The 22,656-nt window shown below is 36.4% G+C and overlaps 1 protein-coding gene across 6 annotated transcripts in view; it reads right to left on the reverse strand.

The window, feature by feature from the left end:
* The window catches only part of ERC2 (ELKS/RAB6-interacting/CAST family member 2), a 408,254-nt gene that overhangs the window by 352,290 nt on the left and 33,308 nt on the right, over positions 1-22,656 (reverse strand). For all 6 annotated transcript variants that reach the window (XR_015773654.1, XM_088061786.1, XM_088061785.1 and 3 more), the window contains exon 3: positions 1,793-2,209. Coding sequence is in view for 5 of the 6 variants with exons in the window: in XM_088061786.1 (XP_087917912.1) it covers positions 1,793-2,209 (417 nt within the window). In the remaining variant the exon portion in view is untranslated. The remainder of the gene's footprint in view (positions 1-1,792; positions 2,210-22,656) is intronic.

Genomic DNA, 22,656 nt, shown 5'->3' on the forward strand with positions numbered 1-22,656 from the left:
TTAAACCTTGACCACTTACCAAGGTATATCAGCATGTCATAAGCAGTAATTCCCATTCTATACTTGCAACACTCCAGACAAAACCTCTATATTCTCATATTAACTGAAACAACTTTTTTCCCTGCCCCTGAGAACAACTTGGGGGAACATCAAATTAATTCAGAATAAAAACAGGAAAAACATGCACAGTCCATAGGTAGCAATAATATGTCCTTTCATCATGCCTTGGACTAACCAGCAAATTGGATGCCAATTGGACTTTACTTGGAAGCTTACATTTTATCTGTTTTTTGAGCTCAATTTAGTTCTCACTGCCCTTGATAACCATTCTCATTAGAAACTTTCTTCAAATTTCCTCATGTCCCATATATAGCCAAATTAGGGCCCACAAACTTGATTCATACTGATTGAACAGATGAAATACAATCATACAAGCACCCATCCTTGAAAATAGAGTGTATGCAGACCTAAATCCAGGAACTTGTCTGCTAGTTTATAGAACTTATTCCCCAACCTTCCCTCATCACAAATTCACTATCATGAGCTCCTTATGCAACTCCTCTCAGAATCCATTAATCCATTACATCAGTTTTAATTAAAATTCTGCCTGTGAAAAGATTCAGGATCCACACCTTCACAAGAAAACTTTACTGAAGTGTTTCATGAGATTTTCCACTTTCTGAGTTTCAAATGGGCAGCAGAAACTACTGAGTCCTCAAATATATATTCTAGGTTAAAGAACATAAGCGAAATATAAAACAATTTGTCCATAGCACAGAAAATATTTTGACAACAGTCTCTAGATGAAAATAGCTGCTCTTAATCTCGAGCACTAATTCTTAAGCTCTTGCACTAATTTCATTTGCACTTTGATCTGTCAGGCAAATGGATTTTTTTCATGACCACACTGCTGCTGAGTTTCTAAGCAAACAGACGTGTTTCTCCTGACTTCCCTTGCTGTGTGTAGGTTGTGCACCACCTCCCTGCAAACGTTCACCCTCCTTAGCAGGGTATCAGTGAGGAAGACTGGCCCTGCCTTGTTCACCTGACAGAGCCACATGAGAACACTGCTGGGATCTAAAGGGGCAGATGGGCTTGACACCAGGCCAGATTTTCTTTCCATTGTGCTAATCCAATCATACCAAATGCAGTCCCAAAAATGCATTTACAAGTGATGTGGGCAGCTGGTGGAGGTGGGCTTGGGATCAAATTTAGGTTTTCTCAAAGTAGAGCACAGCCAGCAGCATAGTGTTTTAATGTGACATTATGGTATATTTATGTAAAAAGTTGGAGTATCCCCACATGAAAATACATTAGAAATACACATAGGCAGAAGCCTTTGTTTATATGGAGAGCAAATGATTTTAAACACTCTTTTCAAACACCAGAAGCATAAAAATCCAATATAAAAGTAGCATGCTATCATGACTCTTCAGTTAGAACAGCAACAGGTATCATTTCCCTCTTCAGTATGTTCAGCCTTGACTTGCCAGATACATCACTTTGTCAAAATGAAAGGATAAAGAAAGTCTGCAAAGCAACATTTCAGAAACAATAAGCCCAAATATACCTACTTCTCTTCCATATTCTTATTCTTTCTTTCAAATATCGTACAGTCCTGCTGAGTACTTATTACAGATGTAAAACAAATGCATGCTATCCTTCTCATCAAAAAGTTAGAGCACATAAAGAAAACACTTCAATACTTTAATATGTCTAAAACCGCAACAAGTTCTGTAACTATTTTTAACAAAAATAGCTATTTTAAACAAATAAATGAGTTTTTCATTACCTCTCTAAGATGCATGTTTTCCTTCTCCTTCTGATCTAAAATCACTTCTAAATGATTAACCTGAGATTCAGCCTCTGCCATCCTTCGAGTTCTCTCGTTGTCATCTTCCATTCCCTTAGAAGGCAAACCTTTACTTTGCAACATCTCTAAAAGCTTTTTTATTGATTCATCTCTGGCATTTAGTGTTTGCTTTTGTGTTTCAATCCTAAGCTCCATTTCTTCTAGAGTTTTTCTCAACAGGAAGAGCTCTTTAGCTTGTCTATCGTGCTCTGCCTGAAGTCTTCGGAAATTCTCCTCTGTGAGCTCAATGGTAAAATGCTCAGCCCCTCGGTTCCCACTTTCTTGCTGGAGAAGATGGTTAAGGTCTCTCTGGGTTCTAAGCTCATCTTGAAGTGCCTGGATTGTCATTTGCAGATGCTGCAATAAAGAAGAAGAAAGAAAAAATTTGCTTAGGATCTGAATGTAGAATTAGTATTTGATTAAAGTTTTTTGTATGCTGTTATAAAAGGTCATTAGAATTAGTAATGAAAGTATACCAGATGACCATATAAAATATCAAATGTAGGTGACAATATTTGTAATGGTATCTTTACAGTGCTTCTAGAAAGAAAAAAGAAGACAACATATACAGACACAAAATAATGTCAGCTACAGATAAAATTGACAGCAACAAACACAAACACTAGGCAGTGACACATCCATTAGAACAATCAATGTGTACCTACAAAGCTCAAAGACTCAGTATTCCATGTTTTCTAAATTACTTCATAGACTAAAGATAAATCTGCTCTTCATGGCGCTCAACAGAACTGCTGTTTATAAAGTCAATCAAAGCCCTCACTATAATTAAAGGGGACTTTGGGGAGGGGCTGAGTTGGGGCTGCTTGGTTTCATTTTTTTCATTTTGGAAGCTAAAGCTATGAACAAGTTTAGTAAACAGGATTACTGTATCTCTCAAAAGCAAACAAAATAACTCACAATAAGCAATACCAAATTTTGAAAAATAAATTTACTGCAAATAGTGGACAAACCTTTGTTCTTCTGGCATCCAAAAACTGAACAGCATGGTAAATGAAAAAATGAAGCAAAATCAACATAAATAAAGGTCAGATGCAAGCAAAGGAGATTCAACAGAAAGAACTGAATTCAACAAAAAGTATCTTCAACAGAAAAAAATAATTTTATTGAGTTATACAGAAAGGCAACAACAAATTCACAATACTCAAATATATAAACTTATAGACAGACTTTACTCAACAGACGTGACAAAGAAAAATATATTTGAAATAATCAGTCCCATGGTAAATTACAACATTCCTACTGGACATTGCTATTCTTTTACATTTTTAGGTTTTTCAGAACACTGTAACTTGTCCTAAAATATTTATACTACAACTGAGTACAGGGATCTATCTCTGTTTCAAAGGTACATTGCATTCCTTACTCAACACAGATCAAAATCAAAATGGATTTTGCCCATGTTAAGGTTGGAATACAGATATGTAACTTAAATTGCAATGGTTTATGATGTTCATTTCAGATTGTCTTTATCTGACAATTTGTTTTTCTCATTATTTTTTTTCCTCTACTCATTGTCTACACAGCATTCTGAGCTTTTAGAAGTATCAATTCCTGAACAGTCTCACTGTCTGTACCAGAGGACATTTAACTGAAGGAATTAGGGGTCTTAAAAGCATACCATCAGACCTTTTAGGTTTAATTGGTGTTCTGCAACTCCACATTCTAAAAAACAACAACAACAGAAACCACACCAAAAAAAATCCAAAACAGCAAAAACACAGACACGAAACTAACAACAAAACTTCATTTCATTTGATACTACCTTCATGTTTTACACAAGTACATGTAAATCTGTCGGGTTTTAGCAATCATTGAAACTAAATCAAAAATTCAAAGCCTTGACAAAACAACCTTTTGAAATCACCTTAAGAAACCAACCTTTTGAAATGTTTTTATCAGTTACTTCAAATGGAAAAGAAGTATTGTCGGGGTAGAATTCAGTTAGACACTCTGAATCTGTTCTATCATTAAAGAAGCACTACTTTAATGTACGTCCAGATATTAATTCTCTTAGTATCTGCATCTTATTAGGCACGCATTCAGTTGAGAGCATACACATGTAGGCAGCTCATTCAGAGCCCTGCTTTTATTTAATGGCAAGTATTACCTTTTCTTAATCTCATCATCTTTTTAATTAGCTACAACAACGTTATAAACTCCAGTAAACTTAAAACTCCTTTAGAGGTAGAAACTTCCTCACTTTGAATCTACTGATGTGCCGTTTGTGACCCCAAGACTGCACCTTCTGGATTCCAAAATTATTTCACTGTCCTACTTCTCACACCTGACCAAGAGCCTTCTCTGTACTACTGTGCTACAACTAAGCAACAGCAATATTCAGTAACTACCAGTACCACAGAAACAGTCTAAATCTTTTCCCTGATCTGAATAACGATTTAAGATACATCCTCCTGATGTTAAATCAGACAATATTTATTCATGCTACCACCTATTTACAAATGAATGGTTTTCCAAAGTCAAGTAGTCTCTATATATTAAATGTCAATATGTCCATAAAAATATAGCTGAGCAAAAGAAAACTAATTCTAAAATATTATGTTTTAACCCACAAATAAAAAGTAAATTTGACATACACATTGCTTACACACTTCTAAATGCAAGATGCAAAAACCAAAAATTGTTGGATCAACACAAAAATTAGAAATCAGAACTCAAACAGCAATTCTGGTTAAGATAAATGAGACAAGCTCCTTTTCTGCCCCCAGCAGCCTGTGCATGTCCTTGGGCTCTACCCAGACTCACTTTTGTCACCAAGCATGACAGTAATCCTGGCTGCTTCTCCATAATTATGTTAAATCTAACAGCCTCAACTGTGGCAGACTACTGCTACTTTGATATAAAAGAATCCATTTTTGTACACCTTCAAGATTTAGAACATGGTGGACCAGATTTAGTTTTCTGCTGGCACAGATTTTTGTATCTGCAGCTTGCTACGGAAAGGAAAGAACAAATGTTGTGAGGGTGGAAAAAAATTGTATAATTAACTGCAGGGGAAGGGATGTAGGAGTGCTGTGAATATCTGTCACATGGCTGTCATTACAGACACAGAACTTTACAGGATTTAAAAAAAAAAAGTGCAAGATCTATCACATTTTTTATAATTTCTATTAAAAATGGACCAGTTGACCAGAAATATTTCCATGCCAATTTTTTGACAGTATATAAATAGTTCTCTCAGAACTTTTTCAATCCTTCTCCACAGCCCAGCTCCAAGAAGCAATCCATGGAACTGTGAATTGCCCCATAAACTGAAACAAAACTATAAAAGGAAGATTAACTAATGGCTCTTCCCAGACTTCAATTCACGTTCTACACAAGGAAATTCCTCTCCTCTATGCCAACTACCTACACCCAAAAGAATTGCCTGCTGAGAACTATTCTGCCTCAGTGTGCTTTGGGCCACATAAAGGCTTGGAGAGCATCCCAAAGCTGCAAAGGTGGTGATCAGTGGAGGAGAATGAATTCACAAGGAGACTCACTGATTTAAAATTGCTGGTCCACCTACAGAAGCACACAACTTCTCATGCTTTGCACCATCACACTGCCACCAAAAGCAAAGAACACATTTGAGAACCCAGTCCACCGGATTTTAGCTCCTGATTCTCCTAGTTCTTTCCCACCCCAGTAAAGAGAGAATTGACAGGGCTGAATCTGCAGTCACAATCTAGTCTCTTGGCAGTAAGAAATATAAAATGATACAGAAGAAAAAAAAAATCCTCTTCTGTAATTGTATGCTACAGAAAGTTAGAGCTATATCTGAACAATACACCTGGACAAATATAACAGCAAATTATCCTGCCAACCATACTTGCATTCTCTAAAATCAAGCTTCCTTATTTTTTCCATAATCTATCGCTGTTCCGTTTTAATTCTTCATAGTGTGAGGTTCTGTCATCAAAAGGAAACAGACTACTTAAAGCTTTCTTATGAACTGCATCTAAATCAATTTGTATGTTAAATTTAGTTGTGCTACTGAAATAAGTATGAGCATTAGACTTGCAAATATTTGTAACTAAGTATTGTTAAAGAAAAACATGCAAATCCTAATTTTCTTCTGTAAAGAAAAAGAGAAAATGAATGGGAGATATTTTCTTCATTACCATAAATTAGAAAATGGATTCTCTCATGCATTTCCTCATCTGCCTATTACAATACATAAATCTGGTATCCAAAACACACCACTGAAAATCAGTTGACTAGAATTTTGCCTGAGTAAGACAGGACTGACAGAAAGAATTGGAAGGAGAAGACAGATCTAATTTGTGAGGAATCACAGGAGATTCTGACCACACACAATGAATCTTCAGCATGAAAAATTCTGAGCGTGAGATGTGAGAGAGCTTTTGCATAACACTGTGTGCAGATATAACCACACATTTGAAAAGGGAGAATTCTTGTCTGACTTTCCTTACTTTTTCTTTCTTTATGCCTTTAAATTTGGTGTCTTGTCTAATTCTATAAAGCTTGCCCTTACAACCATGCAAGTTTAATAAGGAATATTGTCACCTACACTTAAATCTGCATTTCTTAACACAGATGTGGTGGGCTGGCCTCAGCTGGAGGCCAGGACTCCACCAAGCCACCCTATCACTCTTCTCCTCAGCAGAACTGAGGGCAGGAGGGGAATCACATAAACCTTGTGGGTGAAGGTAAAGGCAGTTTAATAAAACAAAAGCAAAGGCCGTGCACAGAAGAGAAGGAAAACACAAGATTTACTCTCTATGTCCCATGAGCAGGCCATACCAGCCACTTCCTGGCCAGCAGGGCTTCAGCACAGCTGCTCCAGAAGGCAAACATTGTAATAAACACCTCCTCCATCAGCTTCTTGTTCAAACCTTTCCTCCTCTTCCTCCTCTGTTACTGATCAAGTGCCCACCAAGCTGCTCTATCACTCCCCTAAGCTTGCTCCTCATCCTGTGCTCTGCAAGTTAAAAAAGGAATCTGGTTATATGCATTTAAATGTCCACTTCTTAATACAGATATATTTAATCTGAAGTATCACATTTCACTACTATTCTGTTAGCTTCTCTGGGTCACCTCACACAAGTATTTTGGTGAACAAACAAGTATTGCCTAAAGACTTGAGATCATTGAATGAAAATGCATCCCTATGCAGGCTAAAAAGTTTTAGTACTGCAAATTCCAGAGCATTTTTGCACCTATTTTTTAAGGAACAACCTGTAAATATATTTCTTTCCCAATTCCCTTGTTTGCTGTGGGCTGAGAGATGTTGAAGAGCCACATCTTGTAGCCTGTAATCACAAGAACCAGAAGATCAAGACAGGAAGGGACTTTTAGAAATGTAAAAAGTCAAACCAGACTTGAGAGCAATAATCTGCAAAAATACATGTTGGGAAAAAAAAAACCCACAAGTTCTTTAGTTATAAAAAATAGGAGGTTTATTAAAACCTTTGTCATCAGTATCTTAGAAAAAAGCAGGTGTTTGTATTTAGGTGATCCTTCCCATGACAACTTCTAAGCAGTCCAATTATGCTGCTATGACAAGACCAGCCCCCTTTTTTTCTACCTCTTCCATTTGGAGAAATACTGCTAGTAGTGCCAGAGTCACTAAATAGTACATTAGTTGACTGAAAAATAATCAGCAACAAATATTTTGACCAATATGAACACATGTGGAAGAATCTGTTTGCAGATTATTTCTTACAATTTACAGGAGGAAAACACAAAATGCTTTTTAACAAGGCCTGGAAATCAATGTTAGTTTAAGAAACACAGATTATTATTTGTTTCCTAATAGTTCTGTCTGCAACATTAACTACCCAGCTAAGAACAATGCACAGTTTAGAAGTCCTGGATACTCAGAGTCTTAAGCATTCATATTTTAAAACTATCCATAACAGATAAAGCAACTACATACTGTGAGAAATCCCTCATGAACTCCAGCTCTTCTGATACTCTTTTATTGCCTGCATAAAAAGTTTCTCCTTTTTTTCAGGACTGAAGCACTTAAGGTTTCCCAAGGAAGCTTTTAAATCACTTGGAATGGTAAACCTTTACCCTCCCAACACAAAATTTCCCTCGTGGCCTTGGCTCTACATAATCAATACTTGTAATTTGTATTCTGACTGCCCACTGTTCAAAGAAGAGCAGAACCCCTGTCCTAATGCAAGTCCCAGGAGTAACTGCAATCACCGAACAGAAACATCCTCTGAGTTTCCCATCACCACAGCACAGCTCCAGGAAAGTGAGGAAACACTCAAGGCCTTGTCCAAACAACAAAGAATATTCCACTCCCCCATCGATCTCACCCACAAACCCCACTGGTAACAAACAGATACAAGATGAAAAGAAAAACAAAAAGCACAAGAGCACATCATTCCTAGCTCTCTATTTCCCATGAAACACACTTCCAGTTATCTCCTCAGCCTTTTATCTAGAGGGTACAGTAAGTTTTCACTTCTGATGCACTGTCCAGTACTTTCTGGAAGCCTTGGTTTTTGAGATTGCCTTCTCTGCTGTTAAAGTTTTCCTGTGAAGAATATTTTAACACAATAAATATACCCCTAAAGTAATAATCACAAGCTTTCAGAAGGTAACAGTACATTATCACTTTCAATATGTTCTATTTAGGCAAGATATTTGTAGACATACACAAAGCTCTCAAAACATTGTGGAAAAAATTCTTAAAACTGAAAAAGTGATGTTCACTAACAAAATATTTTACTGTGTATTTAGTACAGACTGAAATTTTGTTTGTTTTACTTAAAAAAAAATCAGGAAATACAAAAAAAAAATTCTCCCTGATCTCTAAGTCTCCGAATACAAAGCAGATTTTTTCCCACCATAGAAAAGTCCAACATCAACCTTTTTATCAAATAGCTTTATATTCCTCTTTTATTCCTCTTTTTCTTAATTAGTGGGGTATTATGTATTCAGTGCCCAGTACAGAAACAACCATAACAACCATATCCAGATTAAGTCAGCAAGTCATAAACAGGTAACTAAAGTGACTGAAAAACTATTAAAATATTATTTGTCTCAGCCTCACCAAATTATAGGTTTTTAGTTAATTTTTATTCCATAAAATTTGTTAGATATTTGTTATTAACATGGAAATTGATTAATCAAATGTTGGAAGAAGCTAAGAGCATGTTTTTGTTTTGTGGGGATACTTTAGGGGTTTTTAAAGAAAAAAAAATTACACAGCTCCCCTGAAAGTGAAATCATACACATCCCCAGTGGACCAGCAACAGACTGAGCACCTGCCAGATTCCAGAATAGATTACTGATGTACTGGAGTGCAGTTTTCTCTCTCAGAAAACTCTAGGGGGCTACAGAATTATCTGGGGCTTTTTTAAACAGTTGTAGAACACCATAGGATCAGCATTCCTCACTGCTGGTTTAGGGCCAGAGGAGAAATAAGGTTTAGTGATGATCCCAGTGAGCCAAGAAATTAAAGCAAAATGCACATAATGGGGGTATTTAATTTAAAAGCAGGATTGCATGTGAATTAATGCATTTGTCCTAGGGAACTGAGCTCTATTCCTGCTTCCATAGTCATGGACAACTGAAATGCACCTGTTCAAAAAAGCTGTGAATATTTGTCTTCTTACTTTCATATCCATGGGACTGTGTTCTGTAACACCAGTTAAGTGTGAACCATCATGCATATTGCAGTTAATGAAGAACAGAAAGTTAAGAATTTGTTGTTTCTGATTGCCAGCTTTAAAAGAAAACCTGATAAGCAAAAAGATACTTGGCAAGTACTTTCCTCTTTCTTTTTCGACAGTAGAATGTATTGTGCAGCCTGCTGATTCAGTCAAAATAATAGCATAGCAAAAATCTTGGACGCTAAACAGACCTATTACTTTCTTATTTCTCAAAAACTGAGGTCAGGGTACATTAAAGGAATTTTTTTCAGGCATCAAGTCAAGAAATTGCTTACAAAAGGAGTGCATTGAGAGCAAACACGATCATATTTCAAACACTGAAAAACTTGTGGTATTTGATCTTCAGACCCTCCCTTTATCTGCTTGAACTTTTGTTATAGAGTTTCTGCTTCTGGCAGAGAGCTCATTATTACCTTGAAAAAAAAAATAAAATTTATCTTTTCCTAGATTTTAAAAAAAAAAAAAAGTGATCTGGGTTCTACTCTCCTATTTAGTAGTCTGCCTCTAATGAAACATCCCACTTCCTTCATTAAAGAAATAAAATCCAAGGAAGGGGATTTCTGTGGACAAAGTGCTGGTCCTGCTGAAGCTACCAAAATGAAATGCAGACAAAGGAAGGTGTCTAAATGTCTAAATAGTGTTTCCAAATATAAAGTCATAACAGATATGATAGCTACTGTCAGTAAACAGCAAGCCACAAATGATGTTAAAAAAATAAAAACAACTATTCACAGAATATGCAGTATGTGCTTGTTTCTCAGAGCACTTTAATACTCTGTATACTCCGTAAAAGTTTAACATTTTATAGATCATATCCAAGAAACAATACAGGGAACTCCAACAGTCACTCCAGTGGAGATTTTGGTGATTATTTTACGCTATATTGAAAGACACAAAAGAGGAACGTTAGAAGACCAGACAAAACCTCAGCGCTGTATTGCAAACCTTGATGTTTAATTTACATCTGAACTGGGGACTTGAAGTTTCTATACAGGAAATCTCCATTCACAGAAGAGACAAATGCAGAGCATCACTGATGCCATCTTAACATTTGTGCTGACCCTTGCCACCTTTCCATTTTGTAACTTTCTAACTATATTTTTTTTAAATGTAGCCACTAGAAAAATCATATGAATATAAGTTATTCACGTGACAACCTCAAGCACAGCCAAACTCAAGTAAGCCAGAAATAAAAGTTCCAATTTCAACCTCTCCCTGGTCTATTTTAATCAGTAAAATACATAAAAGAGCGCTCTTCAGCTTTCAATTCTTTTCCACTACTAGGAATAGTACTGTGAGTTGATTAACCATAATACATAATCATTTCCCATTGAAACAATTTGAAAAGGAGCTTTTGAACTATGTGTTCTGATACAGCTAAAGGAAAATGAAAAAGAAAAATCAATATAGGGATTTCAGTGGCTCCACTCATAACAGAGTTAGATCCAACAGTGACAAACGATGCATCACAAAGCAAGATGACCATCTGGAAAGCCATTTCTTCCTTCTTTACTGGAGAAATGAAGATATGCAGGAAAGAGAAATCATTAGAGCTCAAAAAGATCCCCGCAGTTAACAAACGTATGCTTTCAAGAGTCGAGAGAACTTCTGTTTCCGCGGCGAACTTTGTAAAATCTGGGTTTATTGGAGTCTCCTCAGGGCCCAAAGGAGCTGTGCAGCTCTGGAGCGTTCCCACAAGGTGGCACTAAATCCCCAGCCGGGAAATCCTGCAGGAACGCAGCAATTCCGCACGGCCCCTACAGAACGCCAATAAACAGCACTACTTACGGGTCAGAAATCGCAGGATAGGAAAATAAAATTAACAGCCCAAATCAGGTATTTTAGAAGAAGAGATAAATTTCCCGCTCATAATGGAGCAGTTGTGGGGGGGACATGCGGACACACAAACCACACGCGTGTGGATACACACACAACACACACACAGGTTCGATGATACATTGATTTACAGTCAGCACTTCACAAGAAATTTAGTTAAGCCTGGCTCTTTGTTCCATGCTGTGATACAGAAGCGAGTATTTGTGGTGTAGAACTGATGTCCCTGGCGGGTTCCAGCCCGGGTGGGGCAGCGCTGAACCCAAGCCAGCAGCAGCAGCTGGACCCAGCTCTGCGCCCATCCTGCACACCCAGCTCAGCTACACCGACCCTAAACACCATTCAGCAATTGATACCGCACAAAATACTTACAACACTCGACTTTCCATGAAGCGTTTAAGTATTTCAGATTTCAAGTTTGAAGTACTACTACCTAACATTCTTTACACGTGATTAGAAAGCCTGTTGTATATTTCTTTGGAGAAACATGTATGAAAGCAATGGCATCATTTTGCAATGAGAAATTTCTCAGCTAAAATACAAATCCACAATTACAATTCAGAGGAGAAACCATATGCAGTAAATACTCCATTTTAAACTAATTTTTTATCCCTCACCCTTTCCTTGCATGCTGGTGAAGTCTTTTCCCCTCAAGCACATTGCATAATCTTAATTACTGGAATAGTAGTGTACCCATATGCTGGGCTAATGTTTAGTGGTGTTCAAACTCCTGAAGTGTCCAGAAGCCTTCAGGGGGCCCTTTGTTGCCAACTTCAATTAAATAAACAGGTACTGGGGGTCATTTCAGGCCAAATGTATTCCACAGTGCTGAATTTTAAGTTGTTAGCACTAGCTACCTTTCCTCCAACAGTCCATTGGTTTTTTCCTCATTTTTCACACTGCTTTAAGTAAGCATGCAGTAGGAAAACTCAATTTTTACAGGTATTAAAAAATGTAGGTGTTATTAAATCTCTGCAAATACCTTTCAACTAAATGCAAAAGAAAACAATTACTAAGGTAAGAACAAATAAAGCAATTTGAGGATCTGCTCTGTGCTCCAAGCATTACAGCCACACAAAAACCAATGTTAAATTCCACAAGCACACCAGTACTACTGGTTTTCTCTCAATCACCCCACATTGGTGTTAAGACACCACAAGATCTGGGGGTCAGTAAGGGATTTCAGGACCACCTTGAAGTACAAAATGTTTATTTAATTTTAACTGCTGCACATCACATGCTTACACATCTGTTTGCTATATAATGTAAACTCATTGCAATTTAAGTACAGATTTGTGATCCCCTTCAACATATCCTCCCTTAATCCCCAGTTTTTGTACTGTATGACCAGAGAGGATTTGCTCTATTCTGTATAAAAGGAAGTGAAAGTATAGAATCAACTCTCCTGTTGTGATCCAAAACACTCCATGCATCCTGCTCAGCTGTCAGTTTCTGTCAATAATTGAATAAAACATATGGGCTATAGTCCTTGTAAAAAGCTATATAATATCTTTCTACTTTTCAATTCATGTTCAGATGCATCCTAGACTTAGAAAATTACGTGATCCTTTATTATGTTTACTTTGTGGTGTTGCAAAGATTCACAAATTTCGCTGTTTCTGATATACAGGTGCTCAAAGACTGCGCTGACAATCATTAATTAATGAGACAGCTGCTCCTAGAGGTGTTTCTCAAGGAAAACATTTCAGTGTTTTCTCAGTTCTGTTTCACAGCACTGATTATAATTTGTATCCTGACTTCTGTGAAAGACTTAAAATTAACTAGCAAGCTCGTAATTCACACATTGCTGCAGTTAATCTCTCAGAAGCCAGACTACCTAGGTTCAGTACACCACACTTGGTTCATGTTCTTAGAGAACCTAGTTATTGTAAGATAAATTATTCTATTGGTAGACACCATTCAGATTCCGTCCTAGAATTTTAGGAGAGTTCTAGCAAAAAGCACACATTTTACATCATAAGTTACTTAAATAATAATCTGGAAAACTGAAGACAATATTAAAAAATTAGATACTCAAAGGTAAATTAATTTCAATGTAAAGGTTATGGGATAACCTTTACATTTGTATATATAAGGGCTAAGGGAAGCAAAGCGTCATTGCATTCCTGCTCTGGCCACTATTTGTTGATCCTTAAGAGCAAAGCTGTTGGACAATGAAGTGCTTCCCCTCCAAACCTGAGAGCCTGGATGGCAATGAGAGCACTACCACTGAGGGATGAGTGTGACCAGCAATATGATCTTTATAATTGTTATTTTGTTTTCCCACATTTCAAACTACTCTTCATCATGCCTTCTCTCAGCCCAGCTATTGCTGTCATCAGTCCTTAGTATTCTTGCATCAAATCCAGAAGAGCTGATTCCAACCTCTCCATCTGAAATTCTTCCTCTAACAAAGAGGATTATCACTCTACAAGGTGATATTTTCATACCACATTCAACAGAAATAGCATATTCCACTGTTTTGAACAGTTATATACATATTAATTGCACAGAAATATTAATATTGATGACATTTCAAACAACTGCACTGCTTCCAGAGGTAATAAAATATTGAATTATTGTTCTCTAATTCAGGGCCATCTAAACACTAAGATTTGGAAGAGATCCTGCTCTGAAATACTCTAATGCTGTACAGATGAGATCATTTGTAGCAGCAAAGGATTAATTGCAGGGGAATTGCTCTCTACTATTTCACATGCTACAGCTCCCATAATATGCAATATGCCTTCTCACTCAATCTATAAAGAAGCAAATGCATTTACATCACCTCTGAGGTAAACAGTAATGCAAGATGCTCCTTGAGGTGTAAAATCTACCCCAGAATTCTCTGGATCAAACCTGTATGCTACTCAGCAGACAAGAAAGCCCAATGCAAAGAAAGCCCTTGTAAAGGATACAACCCACCATAAATGAGAGCTTATATCAGCTATTATAAATTACTTTAGAAGCCTGCATCTTAAGCCATTAAATGTAACACTATACTTATGAAGAAAACTGCATTTGCTTTTTCAACTGAAAAAGGGGGAAAAGCAGGTTTTATTCTGTAAATAATCTCTCACATCTTTACAGTCAGAAGTCTATTAGCCCAAGAAGTCAAGCTTGTGTATATCCCTATGTTCAAAATATGTGAAACAGAAGAGTCCATTAATTAAACATTAGCATCACTCCAATCAAGAGACATTTTATTAGAGATGCAGAGAGAATTAGCATTTAACACAACACTTTTCTTTAGTGCACCCTGTAGATCAACCTGCTGGTGAAATAAGTGGATTGATGATCACAGGATAATTTACTTATTTCAAATTTACTCTACAGAGGGAAGATAAAGTTGCTAACAACAACACAAGAAAAAAATAATTAAGGCCTTTCCTCCAAGGAATGATGCCACACTCAGTGGTATGGAACCGTCACCAATGAGGTAGAGGTAAAAAAAAAAAAACCAGCCAGACTGTGTACAAAGACATGGAGAAGAGGACTAGACATCAAAAAAGTGTGATCATGGAGTTCAGGAAAGAGATTAGAAATCCTAGAAATGAAAATAAAATGGAACTTCAAAGGCATTACACTACCTTTTATCCCTAACAGAACACATCCCAAAACAGTGGCCATAAAAACTGCATTACAGGCAGTATTTTTTTCCTATGATCATTTTTTTGTATCTCATACAGAGATGTCACATGGTGGGAGAAGCAAACAGGTGGTCAATGGAACACTCTCCTTTTGTCAAGTCTTAAACCATTATCTCAGACAATACAGGATATGAATTCTACAACTTTTTTCCCTTCTCTTCCTGCTTCAACTCCTCTGTATTATCACTTATTCTATTACCAAAAAGAAAGAAAAAAAACAGGACGAGATGAAAGACTACAGCATTAAAACTGCAATTGTACTCACAAACACGACATACTGACCTCATTGATGTTTGCAACAGTGAACCAGAGAGACTTAGCTCAAAGGCCTATTTCATACTTTTTATTTAATATAACTTTACTCCTAATTCAAAATTCAGTTGAATAATGAACCACTTGCTACCACTTCTAACAAAAAACCCAGCACATTCAGTCTATTCAAGCCATGTCAATGGTACTCACTGGGGTTTTTTTACCTCTCCCAACTGCCTTTTACTAAAATAACCTTGATCAACGCCGTGATTCATCTGTTACTTTGACCCTCTCTTTAATATTCTCAGTTGTATTGGAAACACAAGTTCAGTCCTAGATACTGAATTTTATCTATTAAGAGAAAGAAGTTAGGCCACTTATACTCTGAAACTTGGAGCAAAAAAGCCTTTATAGAAAAGTGTACCTTAAAATAGCACCCTACCATTTCTACTGCCAAAAACCTTAGTAAAACATTATACTTTTTAGAGAGGATTAGAGGATTCTTTTTCCTTTGATACACAGAGCCTGTAGAAATCCTGAGTGTTATCCATATTCAGTAAGAATAAGTATCTGGATATGATAATGTGAATAACCCTTCCATTTTCCTCTGCTCATCATAACAAACATTCATTGACAAACCAAAATCTAGAAAATCTCAAGGATTTTTTTTATTATTGATTACTTTAAAAGGCTAAGGTTATCCATTCCAAAGCCCACATATATTCCTTGCATGCACATTTATATATAAAAAGGTTATTAGCTGCAGTAAAATGTAAACATGTATTTGGATTAGCCCTATTCCTTTTCATCTCTCAGTTCATCACATCACAGAAGCTGCCAGCACATTACCATACAATCTGTGCTGATTACTTGTACTTGCATGGGGAGAACTTGCTGCTCCTCAGGTATTTCTCAGACAAAAACGGAGGGGGCTACCCATATAATCCACTAGTCAAAAAAGTTCCTTTGGAAAGGGTACCAGGAGACACTGTAATCACTTTAGAGCTCTGCTGGCTTTTTCAGTTTCAAAGAGAAGAAAAAATAGCCCTCAAGGAAAAGTGTTTGGAGGGGCCAATCAAGCTCGCAATGCTTTGTTCTCTGAATTTGAACTGCTTTTACTCCGTTAGATATTTCTCCTCTTTATTTCTTTTTTATTTGTATCTCACTTTGACCCTCCCAATGTTCTCCCAGGGGAGTGGGTGTGTGGGGCTCAGGTGCCAGCTGGGCTTAAAGCACAAGCAAGACAATTGCCAATTAAATGATTAAATAATCAATGCATATTTCTAGTTAACTGTTCTGTGATTACTCTGTATTGTATTTAGTAGAAGTAGTATTAGAAAGGGACCAAAAGAAATTAAATTTGTATTGTCCTGATCTTCAGTTAGTCAATAGCAATTTTCTAGCTTTAAGAAGTGTGCTTCCTTTTCTTCCAGTGCCGCAGGAGGCTTAATCAAGCTGGACCATAAAAACCAAATTCCAGGAATGATGAAATGCAAAATATCCTGACCTCCTTGGAGAGCAATACTGTTTACCTGCCAAGTGAAAAGCTTTCAGCCAGCTGGATCATTTATTTTTAACTATCACTAAATAGAAGAGAAAATGGCTCCAGGCACTTCAGAAAACAAAGGATATTAAACATTTAATTGCCTTTGTAATCAAATAGACTTCACATAATTATTTTGTTCTGTAGAATCTTTTATCACCTTTTTCACTAATAATATCAAGAATGGAAATGCTAGAATCTTTGTAAGTTCAGGGCAAAGAGTTCAGTAATTTCTTTCCTGGGTAGCCTGACAAGACACCAGGGACCTGGTTTAAGACCTCTCTTTGGCTAAATGTGCTAAGTCTAACCAAGAATTTCAGAATAAATCCTAATAATCAAGCATCTCTACTCAGACTTATTGTGCAACTTCATTTGTATATTCCTCTATATTAAATCCTCTTCTCAAGTTTCTTCAAAATGAAACTGTGCTGAAAGATATCCCAGTGCCAAAAGACTGATAACCACATACCTACCTACAAAAGAAAATATGCTCGCAGTTTTTACGGTATTAAATTCAATTGTATAACACAAAGTACCAGAAGGCTGTTATTACTGATGCACAGATACATTTTTCTGTCCTGAATCCTGCTTCAATGCAAGCATCTGATAAAACCACTCAATAAATAAATCTGTGCACTGTAGCCAGTTATAAATAATACCCAAATGTAACATACTTCCACGAGCCAGAATTCAAATTTCATTTCAGCAGAAATAATGCAAGTATTAGCAATAGCTTTAGCTAATTAGACTTTTCAGCACATTTTCCTAGCTCTTACTCTGGGAAGCAGTAAAATCAAAATTTTCATGACATACAAAAGAAACATCAAAATGTGCTTACTTAAGTTACACGAAAAGGAAGCACTTTTAGACTTTTGATTTTAAACTTTACGTTTTTGACAGTCTTCATCCCTCTGAACTCAATTTTCTTTTCTTTATTCAAACATATATGGTAAAATGGAACCATTTGGGGTAATTTATATCTGGTGCCTTGTATTCTGAGTGCTTTCCAAAGCAAATGGCACCCACTTAAAGGAAGCTTTGTCTATAAAGGTCAGAAGAGTCCTGATCAAATGGCACACCTCAACACTTTCGTTCTCCCTAATAAAATGTTGCCTTTACTAAACATAAATGCATTGTCTCCTAAAATATCCTGTAATGAAGCTACATGGCAGTTTTGATATTATGCCTGTATTTGATAGCAGCAGCTCCTGTTGAGAGATCAAACTTTTTCAGTGTTCAAAAGCTTTTGTGAAGTGAGCTACCACAAGCCGCCTGTGAACGAGAGTATCTGCTCTAGGTTTGCCAACAATTAATTTAGGTTTGCTGTTGGCAGGGCTCCAGATAGAAATGTCCTTCTGGCCCTTTTTCCCCTGATTTAGAGACAGATTCTCTGGTTGAGAGAACCAGGATGAAAGAATGTCTGGAACACAGACTGGTTCAGAAGGTATTTGCTAGATGATGTCACTATTTGTTGATGATGTTGTTGTTTATGACTGTGATCACTCTGCTCTCATTAAGGAGGGGTTTGGGATACAAAGCAGGTCCACACAGGTAATTAATCTTTTAAACTTACAGGGAGAGATAGAATTTAAATGCAGTTCAAGCACAAGCTGAGTGCAATACCTTTATGGAAAAGATTTCAAGTGTATGACTTAGTAAAGGTCTTACAAACCAAAAAGGAAGGAAAATAAATGGGGAAAAAAACCCCAAAACCATCCCAGATGGTGAGTCTCAGTTGCTTACTTAGCAAGTAACAGTTTAAATAACTGGAACAACTGAAATACCAGTAACCTTTGATGAACTGGGAATGCACAGACCCAGCTCACTGTTAGGTGGTAATAGGAACTAGCACATAAGAGAAGCCAGCACAAAGCTTTATCCCTGGCTACTAAAGTATTTAGTCTCTCAATACAGATCAAAAAGCACAAGAGGCCAAAAAATAAATCAAGGATCAAAGCAGAAGTCACAGCTGTTCTCAAAAACTGGTCCAGATGCAATATAAGAAATTAAATCATTATTATAATAGGGGTTTTTTTTATTTTCTATTTTATTATATCAATCAGCACAGCAGCTACACAGTGGAATATGTGCATGTATTAAAAAGCACATATAATGAAAATCTTTTAAGCAAATCAAAATTCAGACCTCCCTAGATAATAAATGAAACCTCTTTAAACTCCCAAGGGGTTTTCTATAATGGCCTCATTTTTACCCATTAAAACATACATATATCAAAAAATGGCATTTTAGTCTATTCAATACAGAATCTTTAACTCCAGTTTTTGGTAAATGCCCTTAACAAAAGAGATGAGCTCCCTTTTATTTGCTTTCTATAAAAATTATCTTTGACCTAAGGTACTACAGAGCACGTATAATAATACTATAGTGCAAACTTCATCTGTTCAAAAATCTAAAGTCGAGTCATTGCTTTTAGCATAGAATCAAGTTATACAGAAAAATTGTATTGAAAACAAGATGAAGAAGAAAGATCATTGATGGGTATGAAGTTTTGCCCATCTAAATAAGGTTTTGTGCCTTTATTCAAAATGCAAAATTTCACAGACTTTAACTTAACTATATAGGAAATTCATAGCATTATAGTGGTACCAATCTACTAGCCCCTCTTAACAGGTACTTTGCACATGTTTCAAAGATTATTTCTCTTTCATTTCAGAGTGAAGTCCTCTTCATCAAGCTAAACTTTGAAGAACTTCAAGATCACTTTTCACATTGGGATATTCACCTGCAGCTACAAATATGAAGTTCTTCTAATATTATTTCTGTAAAAATTACCAAAGTGCAATATCTTGCATATATGAAACTGGGAGACACATTTTGAACAAGTTATTTTACTCATACATATAAGTAATGTGGGTGTTTCACAAATTACTGTGACACATAAAATTAAGACAGAACAAGACAAATCAATATGCAGATGATCTTATTTAACGTGTTTCTAATCTGCTATTTCAATACATTTGCAATTCCTAAAACACAAAGGGCTAAACTCTATAGACTAACTCAAGACTAAAGTCTCTTTTCTGCAGAGCTTTCCAGGTGGGGCTGTCAAGAGAGAACTGTGGACCTTTCCTTTCTTTTGCAGGTAGAAAATGTCCTGAAGACTTCACAAAACATTCTTATTTTCAGACACACTCAGACCTCAGAAATTTCCACAGAAATCCATAGTTCCTTCATTTCTCAGTAGTGGATCAGTTTGCATTAAGTTTTAAAACCCTATTTCTTCTATTTTTCTTCCAAATCCCAGGTAGGAGGTGACAAATACTTTACCAATAAATATACTCTGTAATTCAGGTAATTCCTACATGCAAACCTTAAAGGCAACATTAACACTCATTTTCTACCCATTGCTATGGTAGAATAATTGGAGGCTGCCAGAAACAGCAGGGAAATCTTAGCACATCTATCCACCTCCCAGTGCATAAAAGCCATATTAGGCCTTCTAACTCCATTATTTCCCCAACACCTTGTGTGGGACACAAGTATATTTGATAAATTCCTCACCTAGAAGTCTGCTCCCTCTTGCAAAAATAATATTTATACCAGCTTTTGAGGGCATTTGAGGCTCATTTTATGCCTTCCCCACTGTCAAAAAGCACACAGAAAAACGTGCAAAAAAATCCCACCATCAGTGATTATAATACAGTAAACACTATGCTCAGACATATTCAGAGGTAGTTCCTCTGAATGAATCAAACAAATTTGGGGCTTTCCCCAACCCTTACAAAAAGAAACCAAATTTACTTTTTTTTATGATACACTTATCTTGCATGCCTCATGGTTTTATTATAGAAAACAAGTGCACAGTAACATATGGTACATCTGTTTCATATTTTGTCTTTCTGCTGTCGTGCTGTTTCTCTCAACATTCAGTAACACACTTCTGTTGGCTCATAATAATTATTTTTAAGCTGCATATGAAACACAGCCCACCTCTACTGTCACTCCAGGGACATGATATTCCTCCCTCCTCGTACAAATGTACAGTGGAATATAAAGATAGCAATCCCAAAATTAAGACAAGAGAAACCAGGAGCCATTATCAAACACTCGACATTCCTTCACTTCCAGAAGTTTGGTTTTGCTCCTACACTGTAATTCACAGAGGAAGTGACAGCAATGGAAAGGAGATGGTACCAGCAGAAACAATAGTTAAAACAAATTTAAGCAAAGCTTAACACTCAAATCTGTACAAAGACATATTCTCCAACTGAATAGGCAACCTCAGGCACAACAGCCATGTGGAAACATCTGTGAGGCAAAAACAGGACAAGAGCTGGGAGAAAGCACTGAGAAAAGAACGGTGAGGAACTGAGAACGCGGCATGAGCCAGCAAAAGGCACAAGGGGGGAAAAGAGAGGACAAAAAGAGGTTTTATCTGTAGGGTGAACTTTCAGATTGAAGTTCTCTGAGAAATAATAAACCTGGCAGCAAAGAATGTGTAATCTGTAGACAAACTGGACCCAGAAAGGGGCAATAAGAGCACAATAGTGGAGGTGAGATGAGACCAGTGAATAGGTAAATAGCCAAGATAAGTTTTGAGTACATTATAGAGAGTATTTTTTACACATGCATGCATACAGAATAGCCTGTATTGTCTCAAAAGAGACAATATGGGGAAAATACAGAGAGAAACCAAAAGGTAACCATCTTTTGTGAATCTGATACTGGAAGTTGATGTCATTGCATCAGAAATGCAGAAATAAATATAACCCAAAAAAATTTTAATATGTCAAAAATTTGCCTCCAGTCTGTCCAAGAAAATCTAAATACTTCTTAGCAGCTGTCTATTCCTATGGGCTTTATGTCACATTTCACAATGGGACACTGATTGGAAAACCTGAATGCCACTTTGTTAAATAAACAAACACTCAATAAAAATAATACAGCATTGTCGCTGAAATGACAATTTTAATTGCAGGACTTCAAGCCTCTCCACTTCTTTGTGAAGCAGATGGTAGTTTTGCTGGAAAGTTGGATTTGGCACAGTGAAAATTGGCACCAGAAGTTGAAAAGGTTCCATTTCAATTTTGTCACATGGAAAGATGAATCTATGAATTAGGTCATAAACGGTGAAGTAGAAGCTAAAGGAGCTTTTAACTCCCCAGACACTTCACCATTAAAGAGTCTGAATAGTTTCCTCTTATTACACATTTTACAGTATTCCGTAAATACCATAAATTAATAAACTATTCCAGCTCTAACCTGAGGGTCTCTTACTGTTTCTTCCCTGTTCTTTGTGCATAACCACCAAAATAACTGCACTTTAATAAAAAGTTGGCATCTATTTTTTTTATTTTTTAAAAAAAGTAAATTATTTTCATCAAGAAAGGTGGTTTAGGCACACATTGAGCAAATAAAGCATCATTTACAGGAGGAAAAGGGTTTTTAGACATTCATTGATCGAACTGATAACACTGACAAAAGATCATCTATCATATTTCAGTAGAACATATGTGTTTCAGTAGAGTCTTTTATGAATTGGACTGTTGACAAAAATAAGCTTTCCAGATATGCCATTGGCACTACACTTAACTGAAATATTATTATATTTCCACATACCAACATAACAATATCAATATGCTTCCTAGCTGTATGGAAGGTCCTTTATACATAAAGGATCAATATGTGTTGATCAATATCTAATCAGAAAACAAAGTCCTATGAAATTGTTTCTACAGGATGACCCAGGATCCTGGTAGAACAGGTACAATAGAATTTTTGAAAAAAGCTTTAGAAACAAAAACTCAAATTTGGATTTTTACAGATAATATTTCAAAAAGTTTTATTTTTTACTCATAAAAGGAGAGGTAGGTCATACTTTCTCAGTATTTT

Source organism: Pseudopodoces humilis, chromosome 13 (assembly GCF_049639895.1).
Source record: "Pseudopodoces humilis isolate 2021_Gansu_Grassland_sample_001 chromosome 13, ASM4963989v1, whole genome shotgun sequence".
Classification (NCBI taxonomy): domain Eukaryota; kingdom Metazoa; phylum Chordata; class Aves; order Passeriformes; family Paridae; genus Pseudopodoces; species Pseudopodoces humilis.